The following is a 26,685-nucleotide window of genomic DNA, read 5'->3' as shown; positions in this document are numbered from 1 at the left end:
ACTAAGTCTCTACCCCCCTTTTTTATGTATGCTCCTCCATCTGTATAACTCTGACTCTATTAAAGGTAGAAGCAAATATATATGTACAAATATTTTCTGATAAGTTTAGGCCAGAAATTCAGAACAGGTCTTCTTTATCCATGAATGGGATATCGTGGTTTCATAGTTGAACACTGTGTACTCAGATATGACTTCAATAAACTTCAGAAAACACAGAGTGAATATTTCAGGAATCAGTTTATTAAATTAATTCAATAACATTTCAACAGAAAGTTCATATTATATGAAGTCTGTCAAATGGTTCCAATGGGATGTTGTTTCTTACTCGGCACTGTCAGACTGAAAAGAAATGACAAGAACAAACACAATTATTTAACATATATTACCAAAAATCTATCTCATGTAGTTTTTGGTAAAGTATGATCAGATTACCTTTCCGCTATCACGGCTCTTGACTCTCATCTTGTTGACCTGAGACTCAGCAATGTCAGCGCGCTCCTGAGCCTCTTCCATCTCGTTCTGAACCTTCCTGCACCTGGACATATGGGTGTTGGCCTGCTCCTCCTGTGATGGGACAGGAAATATATTGACTCAGTTGTTAAAGAGACAATGGAAGTTTTGTTAAATTGTAAGTGAAATGATTAGTCAGATAGTTGACTTACAGCGTCCTCAGCCTGTCTCTTGTAAGCCTTGACTTTGAGCTGCAGCTTGTCAACGAGATCCTGAAGCCTGCTCACGTTCTTCTTGTCCTCCTCAGTCTGCACAGATTAAGATTTGTTAAGTAAAGTGAAAGAGGAAACAAATTAAGACCTCACAAGTGTTTTGAAGTCAAACAAGTGTCAATCAAATGTTACCTGGTAGATGAGCTCCTTCACTCTCCTCTCATATTTGCGGACTCCTTTAACAGCATCAGCTCCACGTCTCTGCTCGGCCTCCACTTCACTTTCCAGCTCTCGCACCTGAACATGATGATAAATAACTCATCAATAAGGTGCCTCCTCAAACTGATTGATGATGAGCATTTATACTATACAGTGTAATGTTCTCACCCTGGACTCCAGTTTCTGGAGCTGCTTCTTGCCACCCTTCATTGCGAGGTTCTCAGCCTCATCCAGACGATGCTGCAGGTCCTTGACTGTGACCTCCAGGTTCTTCTTCATCCTCTCCAGATGAGCACTGGTGTCCTGTTCCTTCTTCAACTCCTCAGACATCATGGCAGCCTGAAATGACAAATGGTCTCCAGTACAAGTTTCATTTGGCATACGCCTCAAAACCACATTTTGTGATTGAGATGTAAACTCACATCAGTGATAGCCTTTTTGGCTTTCTCCTCAGCATTCCTTGCTTCCTGAATAGTGTCATCAACTTCACCCTGAACCTGGACAAGGTCAGACTCCAGCTTCTTCTTGGTATTTAGCAGACTGGTGTTCTGAGTATTAAAATGAGTCAAATTAAATGGAATCTGTCTTTGTCATGGAAAAAAAGTCCATATTATCTGTTCAATTACTGAAAACCTACCTGAGAGTGAAGAAGGCTGACACGCTCACTAGCATCAACCAGCTCCTGCTCAGCAACTTTGCGTCCTCTCTCTGTCTGCTCCAGAGCGGCTCTCAGCTCCTCAATCTCAGCCAGCATCAGACCATTTCTGCGCTCCACCATGGCAACCTGCTCCTTCATGTCCTCCTGTCCTCTGACAGCGTCATCAAGGTGCAATTGGGCATCCTGATGATAAAAAGTGGAAAAGTTGTTACCTTTCTTTCCCGTTAAACATTTCTCTTTTTCATTCAACGATCAAAACAAACCTCACCTTGAGCTGTCCCTGGACGTTCCTCAGTTGTTTCTGGGCCTCAGAAGCCTGCCTGTTGGCGTGGCTCAGCTGAACCTCCATCTCATTCAGGTCTCCTTCCATCTTCTTCTTGATTCTCAGAGCATCGTTCCTGCTCCTGACCTCAGAATCAAGAGTGGTCTGCATGGAGTCCATCACCCTCTGGCTGTTCCTCTTGATCTGCTCCATCTCCTCATCCTTCTCGGCAAGCTTCCTGTCAACCTCACCTTTGATCTGGTTGAGCTCAAGCTGGATACGGAGAATCTTGGCCTCCTCATGCTCCAGTGTGCCCTTCAAATTTTAACAATATTTGCTCTAATGAATATTGAACAGGCATAGGCTAAACTAATTTATATAATTTTAACTGTAGTACCTCAGCTTCCTCCAGTGCTGTCTGAATCTCAGACTTTTCAGTTTCCACAGTCTTCTTGGATTTCTCCAGCTCATGGATGCTCTTTCCAGTCTCACCAAGCTGTTCAGTCAGGTCTGAGATCTCCTCTATAGACCAACAAAAAACAAATATTAAAGCTAGTTGTATGCAATATACATTATATCTAGGAAATGATCAATGTCATTGCTTACATTTACTTTGAATAAAGCTCATAAACTACAACTGAATGTCACACTAAATTGTCGAGATTGACGTACGCTGAAGGTTTTTGTTCTCTCTCTTCAATGTCTCCAACTGATCCAGAGACTCCTCATAAGAGTTCTTCATCTTGAACAGTTCAGTGCTGAGGGAGCGAGCCTCCTTCAGGGATCCTTCCAGCTCAGACTGGCTCTCTTCATACTTCTGTTTCCATTCTGACAGGACCTATAAACATGCATGTGAGTAAAAAAAGGCATTTAACCTTTAAATAAGATCTTATTTTTTGTTGTTGTTGTTTTTAACTTCTCAGCCTTAAAGCACCTTGTCAAAGTTCCTCTGCTTCTTGTCAAGGTTGGCGGCCAGAGAATTAGCTCTCTCCACATCAATCATGAGGTCCTCCACCTCAGCCTGCAGCCTCTGTTTGGTCTTCTCCAATGAGGCACACTTGGAGTTCACAGCCTCGATGGACTCCTCAGCCTCCTGCAGGCGCTGGGCAAGCTTTTTCCTGTCACGTAGAAGAATATGATTGTAATTAACATTGCAAAAATATAGCACTTAAATTCTTAAAATTGAGTAAGATGCATTCGTTAATTTAAAAAGGATTCATGTACTTGGACTCCTCCAGTTCCTCAGTGCGCTGGATAGCATCAGTCTCATATTTGCTTCTCCACTGAGCCACCTCACTGTTGGCCTTGGACATGCCTCTCTGGAGCTCAGCCTTGGCCTCTTGCTCCTCCTCAAACTGCTCTCTGAGCAGATCGCAGTCATGGCGGGATGACTGCACGGCGTGGGCCAGGGCGTTCTTGGCCTGTTGAACATGAGACCAACATTTTTAACTCACAGGCGATAGTGAAAAATGAGTTCGTAATTAAGCTTTGGATCATTTCCTTTTATATTGCGTTGGTTTCTTTTCATTATTCAACAAAATGTAATTCATTAAGATTTAAATGAGCAACAATAGTATTACATCTCTGTGGGTGTTTTTTCTAAGTTTCTAAGTTTTGATATTAAATAGTGTTAAAATAAACTGTATTTAATGACAGCATTTGAACGAGAGAGCTTAGGTTAGACCCTGTGTAAACCCAGTAACAGAACATGAATACCTTCACTTCCTCCTCAATGTGTCTCTTAAGCTCCTCAACCTGCTGAGTGTAAGCCTGTTTGCCTCTGGTCAGCTGGGAAACAAGAGCTTCTTTCTCCTCAAGCTGGCGAGAGAACTCACCTGAAGGACAAAACATAAATAAGTTCATAAAAACTGATAAACCCATCCACAGAAAGTTTTCATAAACGTTGACTCACCATTCTCTGTCAGCAGTCTTGCCCTCTGTGCATTATTGTCATTCAGCTGACGAATACTCTCATCACTTTTAGCTTTGAGCTCACCAAGCTGGTCCTCAAGAGTTCTGCACATTTTCTCCAAGTTGCCCTACAACAAAACAATATTATCATGTCCATTTGTTAAGTTTAAAGCTAGTTCAATACATCCTGGTTACAGTTCATATTTCTAGTTGAAAAAACTCAAATTTTATTAACAAACTACTCACCTTTGCTTTGGCAACTGCCTCCATGTTGCTGGAGAGGTCATCAATCTCCATCTTGTACTCGCTCTTTTCCTTTTCCAGCTTCTGCTTAACACGCTGGAGGTTGTCGATCTGCTCACCCAACTCTGCAACACTGTCAGCCTGCTTCTTGCGAAGAGATGATGCGGTAGCTTCATGCTGCAGGGTTGACTCCTCTAGGTCGCGACGCAGCTTCTGGAACTCAGCCTCACGCTTCTTGTTCACCTCAATCTGAGAGGCTGTTGCTCCGCCAGCTTCCTCAAGCCTCTCGCTGATCTCCTCAAGTTCCCTGGAGAGGTCAGCCCTCTGTTTCTCAACCTTGGCCCTAGCAGCCCTCTCAGCCTCAATCTCCTCCTCCAGCTCCTCAATGCGAGCCTAGATTTGATGACAGTAACATCAGAAAAGGCTATTGATAAGAAGACATTTCAGATTTTTTGAATCTATTATTTCTTTAAAATAACATTACCTGAAGTTCCTTGATCTTCTTCTGAAGCTGAGCACCAAGGGACTGTTCATCCTCAATCTTGCTGAGATACTGACTGATCTCAAAGTCCTTCCTGTAATAGGTAAGTAAAATAATATTCAGTCAGTGTTTTCTTTCTGATGAAGAAGAGAACCAAAAGGTTTGATGCATGCAGTGTATGAGATGTTCATAGCAACCCACTTCTTGATTTTCTCATCAGACTGCTGCTTGTCATTCTCCAGATCCATGACGGATTCCTGGGACAGTTTCAGGTCTCCCTCAAGCTTCCTCTTGGATCTCTCAAGATCCATGCGGAGCTTCTTCTCTTGCTCCAGTGATCCCTCAAGCTATAAAATAACATTTATCAATAATAGTTTGTGGCATTTATGAGAAAGACCGTACATTCTTGGAGTCTTGTCAATAAAAGAAAAATTGCATTGCTACTGTTTTCTTACATCATCCACTTGCTGTTCCAGCTTTGTCTTGGCCTTGGTCAGAGTGTTGACTTTGTCTTCCTCTGCCTGGAGATCGTCCAGTGTTTGCTGGTGGCTCTCTTGGAGGGCTTTCTTCTCCTTGGTCAACTTGGCAATGGACTCATCTTGGCATGACATTTCCTCTGTCAGGTTTTTCACCTATAAAGATGATATAAATGTATAGAATTTTTAATACAACTTAATATTTATACTTACACATACTTGACCCATTAATAGAAACATGTTTATTATTTTATATCATTGTGTTTATGTGTGCACCTTGTTTTCTGTGGCATGTTTCTCCTTCTCCACTTTAGCCAAGGTGAGCTCCAGGTCATCAATGTCCTTCTTCAGCTCAGAGCATTCATCCTCCAGCTTCCTCTTCTTGGCAGTCAGCTCAGCATTCATTTCCTCTTCATCCTCCAGTCTCTCAGATGTCTCCTTGAGTTTGGCCTCAAGCTGGATTTTGCTCTTAATGAGCCCTTCACACCTTTCCTCAGCATCTGTGAGATTATCCCCTTCCTATAGTACAATAAGATAATTTGATTATTTTTCTTTGTTAAACATTTTTTATTTTATGCTAACTATTAATTAAATTCACCTACAAATTTAGTAAGCTACACAGAAAGTCAGAAGATCATAGTGTAATTAAACTTTCATTAAGCATGTACACAATGTCTATACTTAATAAATCGTACACTTTTCGTACCGAAGCCACTTGCAGTTGCAGGTCATTCTTCTCCTGCAACAGGGAAACCATCTTCTCTTCTAGTTCCTTCTTCTTGGCCAAGGCAGTAGCCAGGTCTGTCTTCATCTTATCATAGTTCTCCTTCATCTGAATCAGTTCCTTCTCAGTCTCAGCACTCTTCAGAAGAGGCTTGATCTTGAAGTACAGATTCATCCAAGGCCAATTCTTCACATTCATGAATGAACGAATGTTGTATTGAATTGAATAAATAGATTCCCTGGAAAAACAATTACAGATCATATATAATTTGATGGATTGTCATGGGTTGGCAGATAATAACAATTTAAGTAACATGACTACTTGATTGGACTATACAGTTAATGGTGCTATATGAAATATATATATATTACCTCCTTTCCATCATCTTAACAAACGCCAGCCTCATGACAAATCCTCTGGCGAGGGCCTGAGTCATCGTCACCAGCAAAGTCAGTTTCTCATCTCTCATTTCCTCCAGGTCACCCAGCAGACCAGCTTTGAAGAACACCTATGATGTCAAATCAGTGAAATCAGTCATCAGGACAGCGAGAATACTTGATTTGTTATAAATAGTAGCTTTTAAAATGCCTATAGAATTGTACCTTTGTGTGCCCAAACTTGTACTGAGTGTGGTCCACATCAATGGAGCCCAACAGCTTCTCTGCACACTTCTTGTTGTCAATGAACTGTCCCTCAGGGATGACGCTGGCATTCAGTACTTTGTATCTACATTAAAATATGATATGGTTACTCATAATTTCCTTCAATTTTCTTGTGTCCCTTCAGCTACAGAATTCAAATTCACTTCCTTTTACTCCGAACTGCATTCACCTCTGCTTGAAGTCACCGTAGAGGATTCTGCTGGGGAAGCCCTTCCTGCAGATTCTGATGCCCTCCAGCACACCGTTACATCTCAGCTGGTGGATGACCAAGAAGTTCTCCATCAGACCTGGAAAAATTAAAAAAATTGTCTAAAACCTTTTTTTGTGACTAAGTTACACAAAATGACAAAAGATGGATGAAAAACCTTCTTACCTGGGGTCTTTGTCTCATTGGGAATCAGGCAACGTACAAAGTGAGGATGAGTGCTCCTTAAGTTGGTCATCAGCTTGCCCAAGTTCTCCTGTGGATCAACAATATGAAAAGTTAAGTCAAACATTATTTCACCATAAGGTTTTTAAGTATAATCTAGCAATATGAAACAATACATACTCTGAATACACAAGACACAGTCTGGAATGAGCCACCCTTCTTCTTAGCACCCTTCTTGCCAGCAGCAGCCTCTGAAAAGTGTGTTATATTTCATTACCAAGATAATACATAATGCTGTTTGAATTGTTATAAGTTTGCTTTTATGCAGAAAATGTTACTACACTTGGCAAGGTACAGTTTCAACGACAGACTTCTACCAATAACTACAGAGTCACTGCACACATCATAGTTGTTTATTATTTTGCTCAGTTTTGTTTCTTACCGTCAGCTCCAGGATGAGCAGCATACAGAAGACAAAGCAGTTTGTTTGAAGCTTTCTGGTACAGCTGAACAACTGAGCTGTTCAGTGGGTCCTTGTTCTTTTCCAGCCAGCCAGTGATGCTGTAGTCCACTGTACCGGCATAGTGAACCAGGGAGAAGTGAGCCTCAGCCTTGCCCTTTCCAGGCTTTGGCTTGTCAAAGGCCTTGGTCTTGCCAAGGTGCTGTTCATGCAGCTTGTTCTTGAAAGTTGTGTCAGAGGCCTTAGGGAACATGCACTCCTCTTCAAGGATGGAGAAGATGCCCATTGGCTGAGAATAATTTACATGTCATGTTAGGTTTATCTGCAGAGGCAACGATTTGCACATGAAGGGAAAAAAATTGTCTTCCCAAGTGGCTACTTACCTTCTCAATAAGCTCAATGCAGGCCGCCAAGTCCATACCAAAGTCAATGAACTCCCATTCAATGCCTTCTTTTTTGTACTCCTCTTGCTCCAGAACAAACATGTGGTGGTTGAAGAACTGTTGCAGTTTCTCATTGGTGAAGTTGATGCAAAGCTGCTCCAAGCTGTTGTACTGTAATAGCCGAAATGTATGAGTACATAGGATATTTGTGTTATACTGCTCAGATAGTTTTCAGACCACTCACATCAAAGATCTCAAATCCAGCGATATCCAGCACACCAATGTAGTATTGTCTTGCTTGCTTTGTGTCGAGCATCTCATTGATACGGATGACCATCCACAAGAACATTTTCTCATAGATAGACTTGCACAGAGCTGAGACGGAATTGCCGACCTAGAAACAAGGGCAATATTAAAAATCATGCCTGGTTTTTAAAGCACTCCTGGATTTGCAGATGCTCTTTCATTGTACCTGTGGAACGGTTTGACCTTTGGTCACCATCTCATTTCCGACCTTGACTCTTGGATAGCACAGACATTTCAGCATGTCAGCTGAGTTCAAGCCCAAAAGGTAAGCGATTTTATCAGCCACTGTTTGGAAAGAAACATCGTAAGGTCACTGATCTATGTCATGTTTAGAGTCACATGTTATACATGAGACTGACATCCTTCAAGACATTATTATCACATTTACCCTCATTGCCATCAGGTTCAGCCTGCTCCTCACGCTGCTTCTGCTTGAATTTCATGTTGCCATGATGCATCACAGCACCAGTCAGCTTGTATATGCCGATTTTCTCATCATTGGTGAAGCCCAAGATGTCAATAGCAGTCTGCATTGCACAGAAAAGAAAGTAGTTAACATTCGTGACATTTCTGTCTTGGTTTCTCAATTTTGAAATCTCAAAACAAGTGGAAGATTGTGCGTTACATCTGTTGCAATGAACTCCTCTACATCATTGATGCTTTTGACAGTGATTTCCCCCTGACTGATCATGTGGTAGTCATAGGGGTTGGTGGTGATCAGAAGAGCGTCTACAAAAGATTAGAAGAAATAAATGAATCAGTCCTCTTGTAACAGCGTCTTAATTCCAACTCCAACTTCCTATTTTCCATGTTTCATCAAACCTATCAAGTCAGGCTGGTGGCCTGTCATCAGCTGATAGAAGATATGGTAGCTCCTCTCAGCCGACAACTGGAAGGTGACACGGGACTTCTCCAGCAGATCTACGTTCAACAAATCAAAGTCAGACAAAAAAACATCGCATATATCATCACACAACGAATGGCTCCATAACGAATTGTAAATTGAAACAAAGGTGACTGATCAAAATGTAGACAATAACTTACATGTTTCAATATCAGCTGAGGACAGCTTGCCAGATGTCCCAAAGTGGATTCTGATGAATTTACCCTAGAGTTCCAAAGTAGTAATACAATTTTTTTTATACTTTTCATCAAAAAAATATCTGTTTAAGTCAAAGCTTTATTAAGTGTAGGAAAGTTACAGTACGTGAAGGCCCATAAAATGAATACTTACGAAACGTGAGGAGTTGTCATTCCTCACAGTCTTGGCATTACCATAGCTCTCAAGCAGAGGGTTAGCCGCAATGATTTGGTCCTCAAGGGAGCCCTTCGAAGAGAAATTTTGAATTACCCAAGCTTTGCAAATTAACTTTTCTCTGACAAAAGCATGTATCTTATACAACCATTGCATTTACCATTTACCTGTATCTTGCTAGCTGCTACTGGCTCAGTCTTCTTAGCTCCAAGAGCAGCAATTGTTGCAAAGTACTGGATGACACGTTTGGTGTTGACAGTCTTTCCAGCACCGGATTCTCCACTTGGTTAAAAGGGGCACATTTTTAAGATTTTGCCAAATTTTCATTCAAATAATTGCGATAAAAGTTTGGGCCTGATCTACTAAAGGTTTGCGTGTGTAAAAACATTTGGAAACTTGATTTCACCTGCAAAAAAAATGCAAGTTTATCTACTAACGGTGCGCACTGAGGATTGCGTGCAGAATAACACGCACTGTCCATTTAGAATGTTTACCTTAAAGAATAGGCATTATCGTGGGCGTTTCTACCCAAGTGCGCAAAGTATTGGGAGGAGTAGATGCAATACAAAACCGGAAAATGCAGTGGTTGGGACTGTATCTATATTTAGGTGCTAATTGGCACAGCGTTACTCACAGTTGGCTGCAGTTATTGGGGTGAGGAGGAGACGGCATTGAAGAAGACGGAGAGAACAGGTTTTTTCTGCTCGTGTTAACATGTTTGGATTGACAGAAGCAAAAATAATCCCTCTCTTGCCAGGGCACTGATGGCCATCATCACACCAGATACAGCGCTGACCAGCTGCCTGGTGGGTTCTCTGTGTGCTCCAAGTGTCGCGCCTGATTGCTCGTGCCACAGAAAGTGAACCGCACCTACTGGGCAATATTGGTCAGAGGCATCTCTTATTTCGGATCTTAGATCAGGCCCTTTGTGTAATACTCACGTAATCAGGACAGACTGGTTCTCGCGATCTGAAATACAAAGATTTATGCTACACATGAGATCCATTTTCATTACTCCTTCAGTCAGGGTATTTTTAAGATGAGTTCTTCATAACACAAATAAACAAATAACTTTGATCTTACCTGTGAGCATGAACTGATAGGCATTGTCAGAGATGGAGAAGATGTGAGGTGGTGCCTCAATCCTCTTCTTGCCTCTGTATCCTTCCACAACTATGGAATCGTAAACAGGAAGCCACTTGTAGGGGTTCACGACAACACAGAACAGACCAGAGTAGGTCTGTGAAAGCAGAGAGCATAAATAGCATTGACCTTAAGGTATATCTATATTTATTTACATACACACACTTTCATACATCATTTCATTTTTATACTATTTCTAAGAGTTCGTAATCTTTTTCCAGTGGACGATGTGTTTGTTTTGAATGCTTCTCCTTTGGGGGAAACTCACGTAGATCATCCATGATGCATAACGCTCTTTGAGGTTATACAACACGCAAGGCTCGTTGAGGTGGGTCATCATGACCATGTCCTCAAGCTTGTCAAACTTTGGAGGATTCCTGGGATGGATGTCGTCTTCTTTTACAGTGAGAGTCTGAACAGAAATCAATGGACATTGAATGAAATTGATAGACTTGATAGATTTTTATGAATATAATTTAGAATAGTATTTAATATTTGATTCACCTACCTTCCCAGAATCCGTTTCAACTGTGGCTTTGCCCCCCTCTTTCTTCACAAGTTTACCCTTGAGGTACATCTCAGCAGCCTCCACCACAAAGACGGCTGTTTTGGCGTCAAACGGAAGGGTTTGAGCCTCAATCCTCTCCCTCTCGGGCTTCCGGAGGTAGACGGCCGCCGGGCCATAGCACTGCATCTCTCCGTCTGTGCTCATGATTGCACTTTAGATGGGACTGAAAAGATGACAGAATATTGTTGAATGAATTTGATAGTGTTAGTATTAAGTTTCATTATGGAGGTTGTAATATTGCAAACATGTCTTACTTCAGTTTCTCCCTCTTGAGTTGCACAGATCTGTTGTTGTCCACGGATGCCTTTGAAGAGAGATTGAGAGGATAATCGAAGAACACTTTAGTTGATCGATCAACGTGGTATCACTAAAAGTTTGTTTCTGTCTGATAGTGGAGATTTTAAGTATTTTTTATGGCAACATATTTTACCTCAGCTACGTCCAAAAGAGAATTGGTGGTGCTGTCTCTGAGGGATCTCAGGATGCTATAAAAACATAATTAAAACTGAGCACAAAACTTAAACTTAATTGAAGTTCCAGAAATTCTGTCTTTTGAGAGTTCGAGAACATCTGACACTGTAAAAGTTATTCCGACCTACTTATAAAAGCTCACTATATTTAGTTGAATCAATAAAGTTCAGTATTCTCCTCTTCATTCAATTGCCCCTCCAACCAGGGAAATATTGCTGTTGATCACATGGTAGGCTATGTACGTATTTAGAAAAAAAGTGTACTAGATGTGAACAAAACATTTAATTACATATACACAAAATTAAACTACTTTGATAAGCCATGAAATGTCACAATATGAGTTAATTCACTCACCTGTGTTAGATGCAACCTAGCTCACACAGCAGTTGCAGCCTCTTTTATAGAGGGTGAAAGTGCCGGGTCAGCCGTTGTCGGTCTCTCATTTTGGTCATGGATTCATTTCATCCTGTAGCTTTTATGGAGCAAGCCATGTTTAAGGAAGTGATATGCACAATTCTTTGGTGCCAAAAAAATACAGTATCCATTAAGATTATTCCCTATATATTTATTTAATTTGATTTAATTTCATTGCAACCTTAGATGTGACCAACACAATTTTGGTGTGGAATAAATTTGAAATAATGACTATGAGTCTCTCTACTGTCACACAAAAGGAATTACAGCATTAAGGGAATAGAGTGCATTCACACAAGTTGTTCATGTTATAATACAACATCAACAAAATAATTAAACTAAGCCAAATATGAATCACGGGTCTCTAAGGAGGTAACAGCTAAAATCATTTAAAGGAAAGGAGTTGTTTTTGGATTTCTTCTCAAAATTCACCAAAAACTTACTGATCTCAATGTTGATGCACTACTTCCTGAAAATTTAGGAAGTGAAGACCAAGTTGTTTTCATAAAATAATTCAGAATATGGTTTGTTAATGATTTCAAATAATATAAAATTTGATTTTAAGGACATTAAAGTTGAAACATTAGCATTTTTGTTTTCAGCTCATCAGTAGCTCTTGGAATTACTTTCAGTGACTATAATACTTGAAAGATACCATTATAATTGTGTTTGTGCTCTATTTGATCTATGTTAAAGTCAAAGCGCTTCATTAATAGACATTGAATCATTTTGTTTTGATACAGGCATGGAATTGCCCCTCAATATCTGTGTTCTACAGTTACACAACACTTGCCCACAGCTCATATTCCTATATTAAAATGACTGTCCATGTAAGTTTAGTAACACAAATATAACTCTCTAAATGGACATGAAAACATTTGGCAACTTGTCAGAGATCAGGCCTTAAAATAAGTTCCACACAAGGCAAAAAGACCTGGCTACTTTTGTATTATGTGACATCTGTTGAATAAGAATGATTCCAGTGCCCTGATAAATCTTGAAGGTGTGGGTCTAGTGGGGTATTTATTGAGTCAAATTGGCAGACCACAGAAAACATACAAAAACACATAATCAGTTCTCCTCACTTTTCACATACGTTGACTCATGTTGGTTCCTCTCATGACATATTCTGATATGGGCAGATATTGTGAGGTTTTAAAGTACCAGAGAAAGTACCTAAGATCCTTTAACACTTGTTTGAGTTATTTTCTTGCTGCTGATATTAATTCAGATAATATCTATTCATCCTGAATGGTCGTACTAATACTTATCTCGATGTTATTTGAAAAAAAGAATAGATTATTACTTGGACCAATTTTTGGACTGTGTTGTTCCCTGAAAATTGGGATTAGGGTTTCGACTGGTGTTGCTTTCAATTGCTGCCAATGTGCCATGGACATGTTTACCTGGTAACCATATAACAAATTGACGTGAAATATTGACAAGCATTCCTCTCTCAAAAGCATAGGACTACACGGCAAGGGCTCGTCAAACACTTGGTGAGGGGAAAACCATCTTCTGCTCCAAGATTTCAAGTCTAGTTTCAATTTCTTCCAGAAGTCCCAGTCCAAAGAATGGTGGGACTTGGAACCCTATCTGTTTGTGGCTTGTGACATACCAAATGGAGCCTTGTATGGTTGCAGGGCGAGTCTGAGCCTTTTTAAAGACTATTATATCTTACTCCGAGACTAATGTAACATGAAACCTTAATGTAATAATCTCCCAACAAGGGAAGAAAAATGTTACCCCTGTAATATTATGTCATGTCATGTCATTGTTGCTGGATGATGAGTTAAAGGCTGTGGACAGTGAATTGTGGAGCTGCTAGCTGTCAAAGCAGTGCCAAGTGGGACACATTTTACTTAACTGCTTCCAAACTATACTGTACCAGAAGACATTACAGCATGGCTCACTCGACTTTTTTGTCTTTAATGATCAGAAAGACAGTGACAGGATTCAGGAGCAATCATCATATTTATTGAAAGATAAAAGAGCCATTAACTGGTACATATTTTATGAACTCTGTTGAAGGTCCTCCAGTGGATGATGAGTATTACTCTGCAGAATCAGACTAAAAGAAAGAAGGAGAAAATCAATTAACAGTGGCAAGTATTCAAATTATTTACTCTTCATGTGGAAAGGGTTAAAACAATCGTACTTTATAAGACAAAAATATTTTCAACACAATTGATACTGGTATCATCCAAACAATCTACGACAAAGCTACTTTTCATGTACCTTGTTAACTTAACCCGAATTAAGGAAGGTGCCGCCCACATAATGCTCTGTAAAGTATGATCAGATTACCTTTCCAACATCACGGCTCTTGACTCTCATCTTGTTGACCTGAGACTCAGCAATGTCAGCGCGCTCCTGAGCCTCTTCCATCTCGTTCTGAACCTTCCTGCACCTGGACATATGGGTGTTGGCCTGCTCCTCCTGCAAAGGGATTGGGGTCATTCGGACTTAGTTACAAAACAGTTAATAGCGATGATTTTACTAAATCAACTTAAAAAACATGTGAATGACTTACAGCGTCCTCAGCCTGTCTCTTGTAAGCCTTGACTTTGAGCTGCAGCTTGTCCACCAGATCCTGAAGCCTGGTCAGGTTCTTCTTGTCCTCCTCACCCTGCACAGATGAAGATGAATACAGTTAGTGATGAGGAACAGAGAATAAAAATAAACTAAGATTAGTTTTTTCCAGTGGGAATTACCTGGTAGGACAGCTCCTTCACTCTCCTCTCATATTTGCGGACTCCTTTAACAGCATCAGCTCCACGTCTCTGCTCGGCCTCCACTTCACTTTCAAGCTCACGCACCTGAACATGATGATAAATAACTCATCAATAAGGTGCATCCTCAAACTGATTGATGATGAGCATGTATACTATACAGTGTAATGTTCTCACCCTGGACTCCAGTTTCTGGAGCTGCTTCTTGCCACCCTTCATTGCGAGGTTCTCAGCCTCATCCAGACGGTGCTGCAGGTCCTTGACTGTGACCTCCAGGTTCTTCTTCATCCTCTCCAGATGAGCACTGGTGTCCTGCTCCTTCTTCAGCTCCTCAGCCATCATGGCAGCCTGAAATGATAGATGGTCTCCAGTACAGGTTTCATTTGGTATAAGCCTTAAAACCACGTATTGAGATTGAGATGTAATCTCACATCAGTGATAGCCTTTTTGGCTTTCTCCTCAGCATTCCTTGCTTCCTGAAAAGCGTCATCAACTTCACCCTGAACCTGGACAAAGTCAGACTCCAGCTTCTTCTTGGTGTTCACCAGACTGGTGTTCTGGATGTTTGAGAAAAGTCACTTTTATTATAATATCTACAGTGTTTTTGAGTACATTTTTCATTTTCTGTTGAATGAATGAAAACAAACCTGAGAGTGAAGCAGGCCAACACGCTCACTAGCATCAACCAGCTCCTGCTCAGCCACTTTGCGTCCTCTCTCTGTCTGCTCCAGAGCGGCTCTCAGCTCCTCAATCTCAGCCAGCATCAGACCATTTCTGCGCTCCACCATGGCAACCTGCTCCTTCATGTCCTCATGTCCTCTGACAGCGTCGTCAAGGTGCAATTGGGCATCCTGATGATAAAAAGTGGAAAAGTTGTTACCTTTCTTTCCTGTTAGGCATTTCTCTTTTTCAGTCAACAATCAAAACAAACATCACCTTGAGCTGTCCCTGGACATTCCTCAGTTGTTTCTGGGCCTCAGCAGCCTGCCTGTTGGCGTGGCTCAGCTGAACCTCCATCTCATTCAGGTCTCCCTCCATCTTCTTCTTGATTCTCAGAGCATCGTTCCTGCTCCTGACCTCAGAATCAAGAGTGGTCTGCATGGAGTCCATCACCCTCTGGCTGTTCCTCTTGATCTGCTCCATCTCCTCATCCTTCTCTGCAAGCTTCCTGTCAACCTCACCTTTGATCTGGTTGAGCTCAAGCTGGACACGGAGAATCTTGGCCTCCTCATGTTCCAGTGTGCCCTTTAAATAATTTTAAACAGTTATGTTGAAAAAGGTATTTTAAATGAATGCTGAATTACGCAGAAATGGATGGAATGCATCCAATTCAAAAGAAAATACATCTTTATCATTTCTACTTCTAATTTAACTCGATTACCTCAGCTTCTTCCAGTGCTGTCTGAATCTCAGCCTTCTCAATCTCTGCAGATTTCTTGGCTTTGTCCAGCTCATGGATGGTCTTTCCGGTCTCACCAAGCTGTTCAGTCAGGTCTGAGATCTCCTCTACAGACCAATTAAAACCAAAATTCATTTGATATTACCTAAAGATACTGATGCTGTTTTACAAGGTAGTTAGTACATGCTAATATTTAAAGTAAAGTAGGATGTATCAGTACATTATTCAATATATTCTCCTTCAGTGGCCACAGAAAATCTGACAATAAGACATTTGTTAAATTTTCATTTTCTTCAACAACAACATACGCTGCAGGTTTTTGTTCTCTCTCTTCAATGTCTCCAACTGATCCAGAGACTCCTCATAAGAGTTCTTCATCTTGAACAGTTCAGTGCTGAGGGAGCGAGCCTCCTTCAGGGATCCTTCCAGCTCAGACTGGCCCTCTTCATACTTCTGTTTCCATTCTGCCAGGACCTATAAACATGCATGTGAATAAAAAAAGACATTTCACCTTTATATAAGATCTTTTTTTTTTTTTTTTTTTTTTTTTTTAACTTCTCAACCTTAAAGCACCTTGTCAAAGTTCCTCTGCTTTTTGTCAAGGTTAGCGGCCAGAGAATTAGCTCTCTCCACATCAATCATGAGGTCCTCCACCTCAGCCTGCAGCCTCTGCTTGGTCTTCTCCAATGAGGCACACTTGGAGTTCACAGCCTCGATGGACTCCTCAGCCTCCTGCAGGCGCTGGGCAAGCTTTTTCCTGTCACGAAGAAGAATAAGATTGTAATTAACTGTGCAAAAATATGACATTTAAATTCTTAATATTGAATAAAGATGCATTCGTTAATTCAAAAAGGATTCATGTACTTGGACTCCTCCAGTTCCTCAGTGCGCTGGATAGCATCAGTCTCATATTTGCTTCTCCACTGAGCCACCTCACTGTTGGCCTTGGACATGCCTCTCTGGAGCTCAGCCTTGGCCTCTTGCTCCTCCTCAAACTGCTCTCTGAGCAGATCACAGTCATGGCGGGATGACTGCACGGCATGGGCCAGGGTGTTCTTGGCCTGTTGAACATGACACAAACATTTTTAACTCACTGGTAAAGTATACATATATTTTGTAAGGGTTTTTGAGGTTAATTTAATTATTTGGCTGCTTGGTGTAGCAAATAATTGTATGTATTTTATGGAGATAATAGCTATTGTTTACCTTCACTTCCTCCTCAATGTGTCTCTTAAGCTCCTCAACCTGCTGAGTGTAAGCCTGTTTGCCTCTGGTCAGCTGGGAAACAAGAGAGTCTTTCTCCTCAAGCTGGCGAGAGAACTCACCTGAAGGACAAAACGTAAAAAAGTTCGTAAAAACTGATAAACCCAACCACAGAATGTTTTTCATCAAAGGTGACTCACCATTCTCTGTCAGCAGTCTTGCCCTCTGTGCATTATTGTCATTCAGCTGGCGATTATTCTCATCATATTTGGATTTGAGCTCACTCAACTGGTCCTCAAGAGTTCTGCACATTTTCTCCAAGTTGCCCTACAACAAAACATGAGCTACACTTTAAAAAAATGTGTTTGACTGATTTAAACATTTTCCATATGCACATGTTTTATAGCCACAGTTACTGCTAATATTAATGTATAAAAAGTTCATGACATGTAAATATTATAAAAATGTAATGTAACATATAATATGTCTCATTTTTTAACAGTAAACATATACTTAAAAACAATCCACTAGCCTTTGCTTTTGCAACTGCCTCCATGTTGCTGGAAAGATCATCAATCTCCATCTTGTACTCGCTCTTTTCCTTTTCCAGCTTCTGCTTAACTCGCTGGAGGTTGTCGATCTGCTCACCCAACTCTGCAACACTGTCAGCCTGCTTCTTGCGAAGAGATGATGCGGTGGCCTCATGCTGCAGGGTTGACTCCTCTAGGTCGCGACGCAGCTTCTGGAACTCAGCCTCACGCTTCTTGTTCATCTCAATCTGAGAGGCTGTTGCTCCGCCAGCTTCCTCAAGCCTCTCGCTGATCTCCTCAAGTTCCCTGGAGAGGTCAGCCCTCTGTTTCTCAACCTTGGCCCTAGCAGCCCTCTCAGCCTCAATCTCCTCCTCCAGCTCCTCAATGCGAGCCTAGATTTGATGACAGTAACATCAGAAAAGGCTATTGATAAGAAGACATTTCAGATTTTTTGAATCTATTATTTCTTTAAAATAACATTACCTGAAGTTCCTTGATCTTCTTCTGAAGCTGAGCACCAAGGGACTGTTCATCCTCAATCTTGCTCAGGAGCTGACTTACTTCAAAGTCCCTCCTGTAATAGGAAAGTAAAATAATATTCAGTCAGTGTTATATTTATAATACATCAGCCCTTGCTCAACATTAAGTGTTATTTACAGGTGCAGGTATGTTCTGCTCTGATGTTGATGGATCAGCAAAGTTATTACAATTGACCACTAATCTATAAACCCACTTCTTGATTTTCTCATCAGACTGCTGCTTGTCATTCTCAAGATCCATGACGGATTCCTGGGACAGTTTCAGGTCTCCCTCAAGCTTCCTCTTGGTTCTCTCAAGATCCATGCGGAGCTTCTTCTCTTGCTCCAGTGATCCCTCAAGCTATAAAATAACATTTATCAATAATAACATAACATTTATCAATAATAGTTTGTGGCATTTATAAGACAGACCTGTCTACATTCCTGGAGTCTTGTAAATAAAAGAAAAATTGCAACGTCAGAGTTACTGTTTTCTTACATCATCCACTTGCTGTTCCAGCTTTGTCTTAGCCTTGGTCAGAGTGTTGACTTTGTCTTCCTCTGCTTGGAGATCGTCCAGTGTTTGCTGGTGGCTCTCTTGGAGGGCTTTCTTCTCCTTGGTCAACTTGGCAATGGACTCATCTTGGCTGGACATTTCCTCTGTCAGGTTTTTCACCTATAAAGATGATATAAATGTAAAGAATTTTTAATACAACTTAATATTTATACTTACACATACTTCACCCATTGATAGAAACATGTTTATTGTTTGATATCATTGTGTTTATGTGTGCACCTTGTTTTCTGTGGCATGTTTCTCCTTCTCCACTTTAGCCAAGGTGAGCTCCAGGTCATCAATGTCCTTCTTCAGCTCAGAGCATTCGTCCTCCAGCTTCCTCTTCTTGGCAGTCAGCTCAGCATTCATTTCCTCTTCATCCTCCAGTCTCTCAGATGTCTCCTTGAGTTTGGCCTCAAGCTGGATTTTGCTCTTAATGAGCCCTTCACACCTTTCCTCAGCATCTGTGAGATTATCCCCTTCCTACGGTACAATAAGATAATTTGATTACTTTTCTTTGTTAAACATTTTATTATTCAATGCTAATTACTCGTTCAATTAATCTAAAACTAGAGTAAAGTACAAAGAAAGTCAGAAGATGTAATTAAACTTTCATAAAGCATGTACACAATGTGTATACTTAATAAATCGTAAACTTTACGTACTGAAGCCACTTGCAGTTGCAGGTCATTCTTCTCCTGCAGCAGGGAAACCATCTTCTCTTCTAGTTCCTTCTTCTTGGCCAAGACAGTAGCCAGGTCTGTCTTCATCTTATCATAGTTCTCCTTCATCTGACTCAGTTCCTTCTCAGTCTCAGCACTCTTCAGAAGAGGCTTGATCTTGAAGTACAGATTCATCCATGGCCAATTTTTCACGTTCATGAATGAACGAATGTTGTATTGAACTGTTAAAATAGATTCCCTGGGGGAAAAATTGCAGATCATATGTAATTTTTGTCATGGGTTTGCAGATGATAACAATGAAAGTAAGATAGCTACATGATTGGACTATACAGTTAATGGTGCTATATTTGAAATACAAATATTACCTCCTCAACAGCATCTCTTGAAACACCTTCCTCATGATAAATCCTCTGGCGAGGGCCTGAGTCATGGTCACCAGCTTAGCCAGTTTGTCATCTCTCAATTCCTCCAGGGTACCCAGCAGACCAGCTTTGAAGAACACCTATGATGTCAAATCAGTGAAATCAGTCATCAGGACAGCGAGAATACTTGATTTGTAATAAATAGCACCTTTTAAAATGCCTATAGAATTGAACCTTTGTGTGCCCAAACTTGTACTGGGTGTGGTCCACATCAATGGAGCCCAACAGCTTCTCTGCACACTTCTTGTTGTCAATGAACTGTCCCTCAGGGATGACGCTGGCATTCAGTACTTTGTATCTACATTAAAATATGATATGGTTACTCATAATTTCCTTCTAAGTTTTTTTGTGTCCCTTCATCTACAGAAATCAAATTCACTTTCTTTTACTCCGAACTGCATTCACCTCTGCTTGAAGTCACCGTAGAGGATTCTGCTGGGGAAGCCCTTCCTGCAGATTCTGATGCCCTCCAGCACACCGTTACATCTCAGCTGGTGGATGACCAAGAAGTTCTCCATCAGACCTGGAAAAAAAAAAAAATTGTCTAAAACCTTTTATTTTGTGACTAAGTTACACAAAATGACAAAAGGTGGATGAAAAAACTTTTTACCTGGGGTCTTTGTCTCATTGGGAATCAGGCAACGTACAAAGTGAGGATGAGTGCTCCTCAAGTTGGTCATCAGCTTGCCCAAGTTCTCCTTTGGATCAACAATTTGAAAAATTAAGTCAAATATCATTTCTATGTGGGTTCTATATATAATCCAAAAATATGACACAATACATACTCTGAAAAGACATGACACAGTCTGGAAGGAACCACCCTTCTTCTTAGCACCCTTCTTGCCAGCAGCAGCCTCTGAAAAAGGTAGTTTGTACAATATCACTGTTCATTGAATTTGTTTTATCGGTCCCAGGTTTATGTCAACATTAAACCTGCATGCTAGGAACATAAATTAAGTATAAGTTTTGACTGATTAGCTTCTTACCGTCAGCTGCAAAATGGGATGCATACAGAAGAGCAAGCAGTTTGTTTGAAGCTTTCTGGTACAGCTGAACAACTGAGTCGTTCAGTGGGTCCTTGTTCTTTTCCAGCCAGCCAGTGATGTTGTAGTCCACTGTACCGGCATAGTGAACCAGGGAGAAGTGAGCCTCAGCCTTGCCCTTTCCAGGCTTTGGCTTCTCAAAGGCCTTGGTCTTGCCAAGGTGCTGATCATGCAGCTTGTTCTTGAAAGTTGTGTCAGAAGCCTTAGGGAACATGCACTCCTCTTCAAGGATGGAGAAGATGCCCATTGGCTGAGAATAATTTACATTTCATGTTAAAGGTTTATCTGCAGAGGCAACGATTTGCACATGAAGGAAAAAAATTGTCTTCCCAAGTGGCTACTTACCTTCTCAATAAGCTCAATGCAGGCCGCCAAGTCCATACCAAAGTCAATGAACTCCCATTCAATGCCTTCTTTTTTGTACTCCTCTTGCTCCAGAACAAACATGTGGTGGTTGAAGAACTGTTGCAGTTTCTCATTGGTGAAGTTGATGCAAAGCTGCTCCAAGCTGTTGTACTGTAATAGCCGAAATGTATGAGTACATAGGATATTTGTGTTATACTGCTCAGACAGTTTTCAGACCACTCACATCAAAGATCTCAAATCCAGCGATATCCAGCACACCAATGTAGTATTGTCTTGCTTGCTTTGTGTCGAGCATCTCATTGATACGGATGACCATCCACAAGAACATTTTCTCATAGATAGACTTGCACAGAGCTGAGACGGAATTGCTGACCTAGAAACAAGGGCAATATTAAAAATCATGCTAGTTGGTTTTTAAAGCACTCCTGGATTTCTAGATGTTCTGTTTTTGTACCTGTGGAACGGTTTGACCTTTGGTCACCATCTCATTTCCGACCTTGACTCTTGGATAGCACAGACATTTCAGCATGTCAGCTGAGTTCAAGCCCAAAAGGTAAGCGATTTTATCAGCAACTGATGGAAAGAAACATCGTAAGGTCACTGATCTATGTCATGTTTAGAGTCACATGTTATACATGAGACTGACATCCTTCAAGACATTATTATCACATTTACCCTCATTGCCATCAGGTTCAGCCTGCTCCTCACGCTGCTTCTGCTTGAATTTCATGTTGCCATGATGCATCACAGCACCAGTCAGCTTGTATATGCCGAATTTCTCATCATTGGTGAAGCCCAAGATGTCAATAGCAGTCTGCATTGCACAGAAAAGAAAGTAGTCAACATTCGTGACATTTGTGTCTTGGATTCTCAATTTTGAAATCTCAAAACAAGTGGAAGATTGTGCGTTACATCTGTTGCAATGAACTCCTCTACATCATTGATGCTTTTGACAGTGATTTCACCCTGACTGATCATGTGGTAGTCATAGGGGTTGGTAGTGATCAGAAGACCGTCTACAAAAGAATAGAAGAAATAAATGAATCAGTCCTCTTGTAACAGCGTCTTAATTCCAACTCCAACTTCCTATTTTCCATGTGTCATCATACCCAGCAGCTCCGGTTTGTGGCCTGTCATCAGCTGATAGAAGATATGGTAGCTCCTCTCAGCCGACAACTGGAAGGTGACACGGGACTTCTCCAGCAGATCTACGTTCAACAAATCAAAGTCAGACAAAAAACATCGCATATATCATCACACAACGAATGGCTCCATAACGAATTGTAAATTGAAACAAAGGTGACTGATCAAAATGTAGACAATGACTTACATGTTTCAATATCTGCTGAGGCCAGCTTGCCAGCTGTTCCGAAATGGATTCTGATGAATTTACCCTAAACAAATTAGAGTTAGGTTAGCATGATCCCTGGAATGCAGCTCAAAAAGCTAATATTTATTTGATTCGTTTTTACTCACAAAACGAGAGGAGTTGTCGTTCCTGATAGTCTTTGCATTACCGTAAGCCTCCAGCAGAGGGTTGGCTGCAATGATTTGATCTTCCAGCGAGCCCTACACAAAGAGATTTAAATTTACAGTAATTTGTTTTTAGTATTTAGAATAAATGTAAACATCATTTTGAGGGAGAACCACCATTTTACCTTAATCTTGCCAGCTGATTGTTCAGCCTTCTTACTTGTGGCTATTGCAATAATTGCAAAGTACTGAATGACACGCTTGGTGTTGACAGTCTTTCCTGCACCGGATTCTCCACTGAGGGAAGTAAGGAATAAGTTTAGGTTAACTTGTGTTTTTTACATTTTTTTTAATTTCCTTTTTTCAAGTATGGTAGAATTACTCACGTGATAAGGACAGACTGGTTCTCACGATCTGGAATGAACGATCAGTTAAAACCATTTTATTTTTAAAAGTCACAAACTTCATGAAAAACATCAAAAAGTCTGTGAAGTTTGTAATTCATTACATTTAAAAGGTGCATGGTAACTGAAACCAGTTCTGCCAACATTGGTGCATACACGAGGGATGTGCACGGTTAAACAGTTACTTGGTTGTGTGCTTTATGTACCGGTTTGAAATGAGAGAAGAGAGTTTCGGTTATTTTGAAGTTTTAACCGCAGAGCTTTACAGATGAACAACATGGGATTACACCAGGTTTAACTGTTGGACAGGGCCTGAACTTGGCTGGCACCTGCAGCATATCAAATTGTATAATTACATGAAACACCATGTATGGTTGTCTCAGTCTTATTTCATGTCATTTCTGCTTTGACTAATTGTGTTTGTCATGTGAAGTTAAATTCACGTGTCATGTGTCAAACTATCTCACCGGTGAGCATGAACTGATAGGCATTGTCAGAGATGGAGAAGATGTGGGGTGGTGCCTCAATCCTCTTCTTGCCCTTGTATCCTTCCACAACTTGAGCATCGTACACGGGAAGCCACTTGTAGGGGTTCACGACGACACAGAACAGGCCAGAGTAGGTCTGTGAAAGAGAGGAGTGCCCTTGTGAAGCCACAGTTCCTACATTTGTCATCTCAATCATTTCAATTTGAACTTCATTTTGAGTTTTAACAGTGGTAAAACAAACAACCTGTGGAATTTTGTTGTTGTGAATCTATATACTCACTCCAGTCTAGGTGTTAGATTGCATACTCACATAGATCATCCATGATGCATAACGCTCTTTGAGGTTATACAACACGCAAGGCTCGTTGAGGTGGGTCATCATGGCCATGTCCTCAAGCTTGTCGAACTTTGGAGGATTCCTGGGATGGATGTCGTCCTCTTTTACAGTGAGAGTCTGAACAGAAATCAATGGGCATCGAATGAAATTGGTAAACAAAACTATATTTTTAAGATTGTAATTTAGAACATTATTTCATATTTGATTCACCTACCTTCCCACAATCTGTGTCAACTGTGGCTTTGCCCCCCTCTCTCTTCACAAGTTTACCCTTGAGGTACATCTCAGCAGGCTCCACCACAAAGAAGGCCGTTTTGGCGTCAAACGGAGCAGTTTGAGCCTCAATCCTCTCCCTCTCTGGCTTCCGGAGGTAGATGGCCGCCGGGCCATAGACCTCCATCTCTGCGTCTGTGCTCATGGTGGCACCTTAGATGGGACTGAAAAGATGATAAAATTGTGTTTAATGAATTTGATAGTGTTAGGATTATTTTTCATTATCAATCAATTAATCAATCAATCAAATTTGATTTGTACAGCCCATATTCACAAATAACAATTTGTCTCATAGGGCTTTAACATGGTGAGACATCCTCTGTCCTTAACCCTCAGCAAAAGTAAGGAAAAACTACTAAAAACCCTTTTAACAGGGTAAAATACGTAGAAACTTCAGAGAGAGCCACATGTGAGGGATCCCTCTTCTAGGACGGACAGGCGTGCAATAGATGTCAAGTGTAGGAAAACATCATTATGGAGGTTGTATTATTGCAAACATGTCTTACCTCAGTTTATCCCTCTCGTGTGGCACAGATCTGTTGCTGTCCACGGATGCCTGTGAAGAGAGATTGAGATGATAATCGAAGAAGACTTTCTGGCCCTTTTGTTACATTTGTTGAAACTTGGATATTAGTTGTTTTTTTTTGTTGTCCTTTGTGACAATCATGTTTTTTCTAAGTACTTTTATATGAACAATTAAAATGTTTGGATGTTTCTATCTATCCCCTGTGATGGTCCTGTTGTGTGCACTCTTGTGGTCACCATCTGGTGATGTTTTTCTCTTTTTTCTACTGCTTGCTGGCTAACAGTTGATCATGATTGGACTTGGTCGCAGCCAGAAAGACGGCTCTCTGCTCTCATTTGTCTGAGAAAGACGTTTAAGATAAAAAAATTGCAATGTTAAAATGACAGAATAAAACAGTAAGCAGAACTGCTCTTTTATAAATCCTGTACTCTGGCTTTTTGTCTTGCACCTGTATATGCATATGTTGTTAAGGTGAGTACACATTGAGTTCCTCTGACAATCATAAACACAAAGTTAAATATTTTACACTGCCTAGTGCCCACGACAGGAAACAGCATTAATACTATTTAGGTTTTACTCCAAAACGTTTCCAATTTAGCCATTAAAGTAGCTGTGAAATGTGTTTGAACATCTTTGTAAACAATGTGTTTGAATCATGGTATTATCGATGTACTTGATAACATGACATTAAAAATATGATGAGTCATATTAGTATAATAATAATGTCAGTTAAAGCAAATGATGTGAGCACAAAGACACAAAGCACTTACCTGTGTGGGATGCCTGTCAGTTCTCAGAGGAGTTGGAGGCTATTGCTTTTATAGAGGTTGGGACTGCCTAGTCAGCAGCAGCCTCCCACTAGATTTGTCAAGCATCCCTGACATCTTAAGACCCATCCTGCTTTTTCTGTGTCTTAAGATATGACATTGCACAAGTCCTAAGATAGCAATGAACAAAACAAAATCGAATATTGACAAGATTAAAAATCAAGAGTAAGAAAGTAGGCTCATAGAATAGCTTCAGACTGCATTATTGTATAATAGGATAAATACGTGTCTCAACTAAAAAAAAAAAATCTAAATTATCTGTTAGGGAAGTTGTGTGATTTTTTTTTTTTAACCCATAGGGTCTTTGCTCTAAGATACTCTTAAACGTCAAGCTTGTCAGCTTGTCAATAATTCAGATATTTTAAATACAGTAAAACTTAATATTTTCATGATTATAAACAATATTATTAAAATAACCTTGAGCATTGTCAGTTACTATCCATCATTTACCACTGATTCATTTGAAGAGAATAACATGTGATATTGGTTATAGCATGTAACATGTTTTATAGAGAAACAATGGATGTAACTTGCTTTCTTCCCATAACGTATGAGTGATAGCAAAGTCCAAATAGATGCTGTGCAATTCATACCCATATTTTTCAACCACTTATTTGCTCCGATAAATAATTTACTTTTATAAATTTAGATTCTGACTTACTTGAGAGAGATGTCATTATTTTATAATGACATCTCTCCCTTTAGCCCTGCAGTTTAACCTGTGTAGCCAGGAATGGAACTTAAATTTGGAGAAGCCCCCAAGTGCCACTGGTATACAGTTGCAGAACATTGGCACATCTCGTGTTCCTCTAATAAAACTGAATGTAAGGCCCTTTCCATAAAGTTCAAGTGGTATTACACCTCGCCTTAAAAGGTATAGAAATGTGTTTGCCAACAAGCCTGAGATAAGACCTATATTAAGTCCCACTCGGATGTTCAAGGTCTTTATCCTCGGACTCCATTAGATTCTGAGGATGTTGTTGCTGTTATGGAAACCTAGTGTCCTTGAAAAACTATTTGACTCTCATTTTCAGACATTGCTGGAATTGGCCCCCAAATAAATCCACATACATAATCCTACACAAGAAGCTGACAGCCTTCCAAGTGCCTTTCAGAAGCATTGACTTTGCATTAAACAATAATAGTTTTATTCCCAATTATCTGTGTCTAGAAGCCACAAGTGTTGTAAACCAACATGTCAAGGTGATGGATGCTTAAGTTGTAGCCAAACATTTCA

General features: G+C 40.5%; 2 protein-coding genes across 2 annotated transcripts; both read right to left on the bottom strand.

Moving 5' to 3' along the window:
* Positions 1 to 306: 306 nt before the first annotated feature.
* On the bottom strand, positions 307 to 11,275 carry LOC128458454 (myosin heavy chain, fast skeletal muscle). Its single transcript, XM_053443291.1, has 41 exons — positions 11,214 to 11,275; positions 11,038 to 11,087; positions 10,724 to 10,946; positions 10,484 to 10,627; positions 10,156 to 10,312; positions 10,014 to 10,041; positions 9,240 to 9,354; positions 9,052 to 9,144; positions 8,862 to 8,925; positions 8,640 to 8,738; positions 8,443 to 8,546; positions 8,206 to 8,344; positions 7,984 to 8,102; positions 7,756 to 7,905; positions 7,512 to 7,682; positions 7,111 to 7,417; positions 6,849 to 6,919; positions 6,672 to 6,759; positions 6,468 to 6,585; positions 6,239 to 6,362; positions 6,008 to 6,144; positions 5,619 to 5,874; positions 5,189 to 5,431; positions 4,892 to 5,068; positions 4,638 to 4,783; positions 4,440 to 4,530; positions 3,959 to 4,348; positions 3,714 to 3,840; positions 3,518 to 3,636; positions 3,026 to 3,222; positions 2,736 to 2,919; positions 2,474 to 2,639; positions 2,199 to 2,323; positions 1,808 to 2,116; positions 1,519 to 1,722; positions 1,304 to 1,429; positions 1,050 to 1,220; positions 855 to 959; positions 663 to 758; positions 433 to 564; positions 307 to 339 (listed from the first exon to the last, which is right to left on the bottom strand). The coding sequence occupies exons 3-41, from the start codon at positions 10,925 to 10,927 to the stop codon at positions 322 to 324; spliced, it is 5,814 nt and encodes a 1,937-aa protein (XP_053299266.1). The 5' UTR covers positions 10,928 to 10,946; positions 11,038 to 11,087; positions 11,214 to 11,275; the 3' UTR covers positions 307 to 321.
* Positions 11,276 to 13,623: 2,348 nt separating this feature from the next.
* Positions 13,624 to 25,407, bottom strand: LOC128458459 (myosin heavy chain, fast skeletal muscle). Its single transcript, XM_053443294.1, has 41 exons — positions 25,392 to 25,407; positions 24,602 to 24,651; positions 24,037 to 24,259; positions 23,796 to 23,939; positions 23,465 to 23,621; positions 22,980 to 23,007; positions 22,779 to 22,890; positions 22,597 to 22,689; positions 22,451 to 22,514; positions 22,230 to 22,328; positions 22,033 to 22,136; positions 21,796 to 21,934; positions 21,575 to 21,693; positions 21,344 to 21,493; positions 21,100 to 21,270; positions 20,698 to 21,004; positions 20,497 to 20,567; positions 20,322 to 20,409; positions 20,117 to 20,234; positions 19,886 to 20,009; positions 19,655 to 19,791; positions 19,272 to 19,527; positions 18,847 to 19,089; positions 18,550 to 18,726; positions 18,266 to 18,411; positions 18,016 to 18,106; positions 17,535 to 17,924; positions 17,203 to 17,329; positions 17,006 to 17,124; positions 16,664 to 16,860; positions 16,373 to 16,556; positions 16,108 to 16,273; positions 15,782 to 15,906; positions 15,337 to 15,645; positions 15,048 to 15,251; positions 14,832 to 14,957; positions 14,578 to 14,748; positions 14,383 to 14,487; positions 14,202 to 14,297; positions 13,976 to 14,107; positions 13,624 to 13,739 (listed from the first exon to the last, which is right to left on the bottom strand). The coding sequence occupies exons 3-41, from the start codon at positions 24,238 to 24,240 to the stop codon at positions 13,722 to 13,724; spliced, it is 5,811 nt and encodes a 1,936-aa protein (XP_053299269.1). The 5' UTR covers positions 24,241 to 24,259; positions 24,602 to 24,651; positions 25,392 to 25,407; the 3' UTR covers positions 13,624 to 13,721.
* Positions 25,408 to 26,685: the final 1,278 nt, after the last annotated feature.

Source organism: Pleuronectes platessa, chromosome 16, assembly GCF_947347685.1.
Source record: "Pleuronectes platessa chromosome 16, fPlePla1.1, whole genome shotgun sequence".
NCBI classification, from domain to species: Eukaryota; Metazoa; Chordata; class Actinopteri; order Pleuronectiformes; family Pleuronectidae; genus Pleuronectes; species Pleuronectes platessa.
Note: the sequence above shows the minus strand (reverse complement) of the source record. Positions and strands in the feature narration are given on the sequence as shown.

Bases quoted from the DNA above. Each gene is read 5' to 3' on its own strand.
- LOC128458454 (XM_053443291.1), bottom strand. From the start codon at position 10,927: ATGAGCACAGACGGAGAGATGCAGTGCTATGGCCCGGCGGCCGTCTAC. The intron at 6,145-6,238 runs GTACAATTCTAT...TTGACATCATAG, and splicing joins ACAAGTTTGGGCACACAAAG to GTGTTCTTCAAAGCTGGTCT. The intron at 2,117-2,198 runs GTACTACAGTTA...TAAAATTTGAAG, and splicing joins CAGCACTGGAGGAAGCTGAG to GGCACACTGGAGCATGAGGA.
- LOC128458459 (XM_053443294.1), bottom strand. From the start codon at position 24,240: ATGAGCACAGACGCAGAGATGGAGGTCTATGGCCCGGCGGCCATCTAC. The intron at 23,622-23,795 runs GTGAGTATGCAA...TCTCTTTCACAG, and splicing joins ATGCATCATGGATGATCTAT to ACCTACTCTGGCCTGTTCTG. The intron at 19,528-19,654 runs GTAATATTTGTA...TTTTTCCCCCAG, and splicing joins CAAGAGATGCTGTTGAGGAG to GGAATCTATTTTAACAGTTC.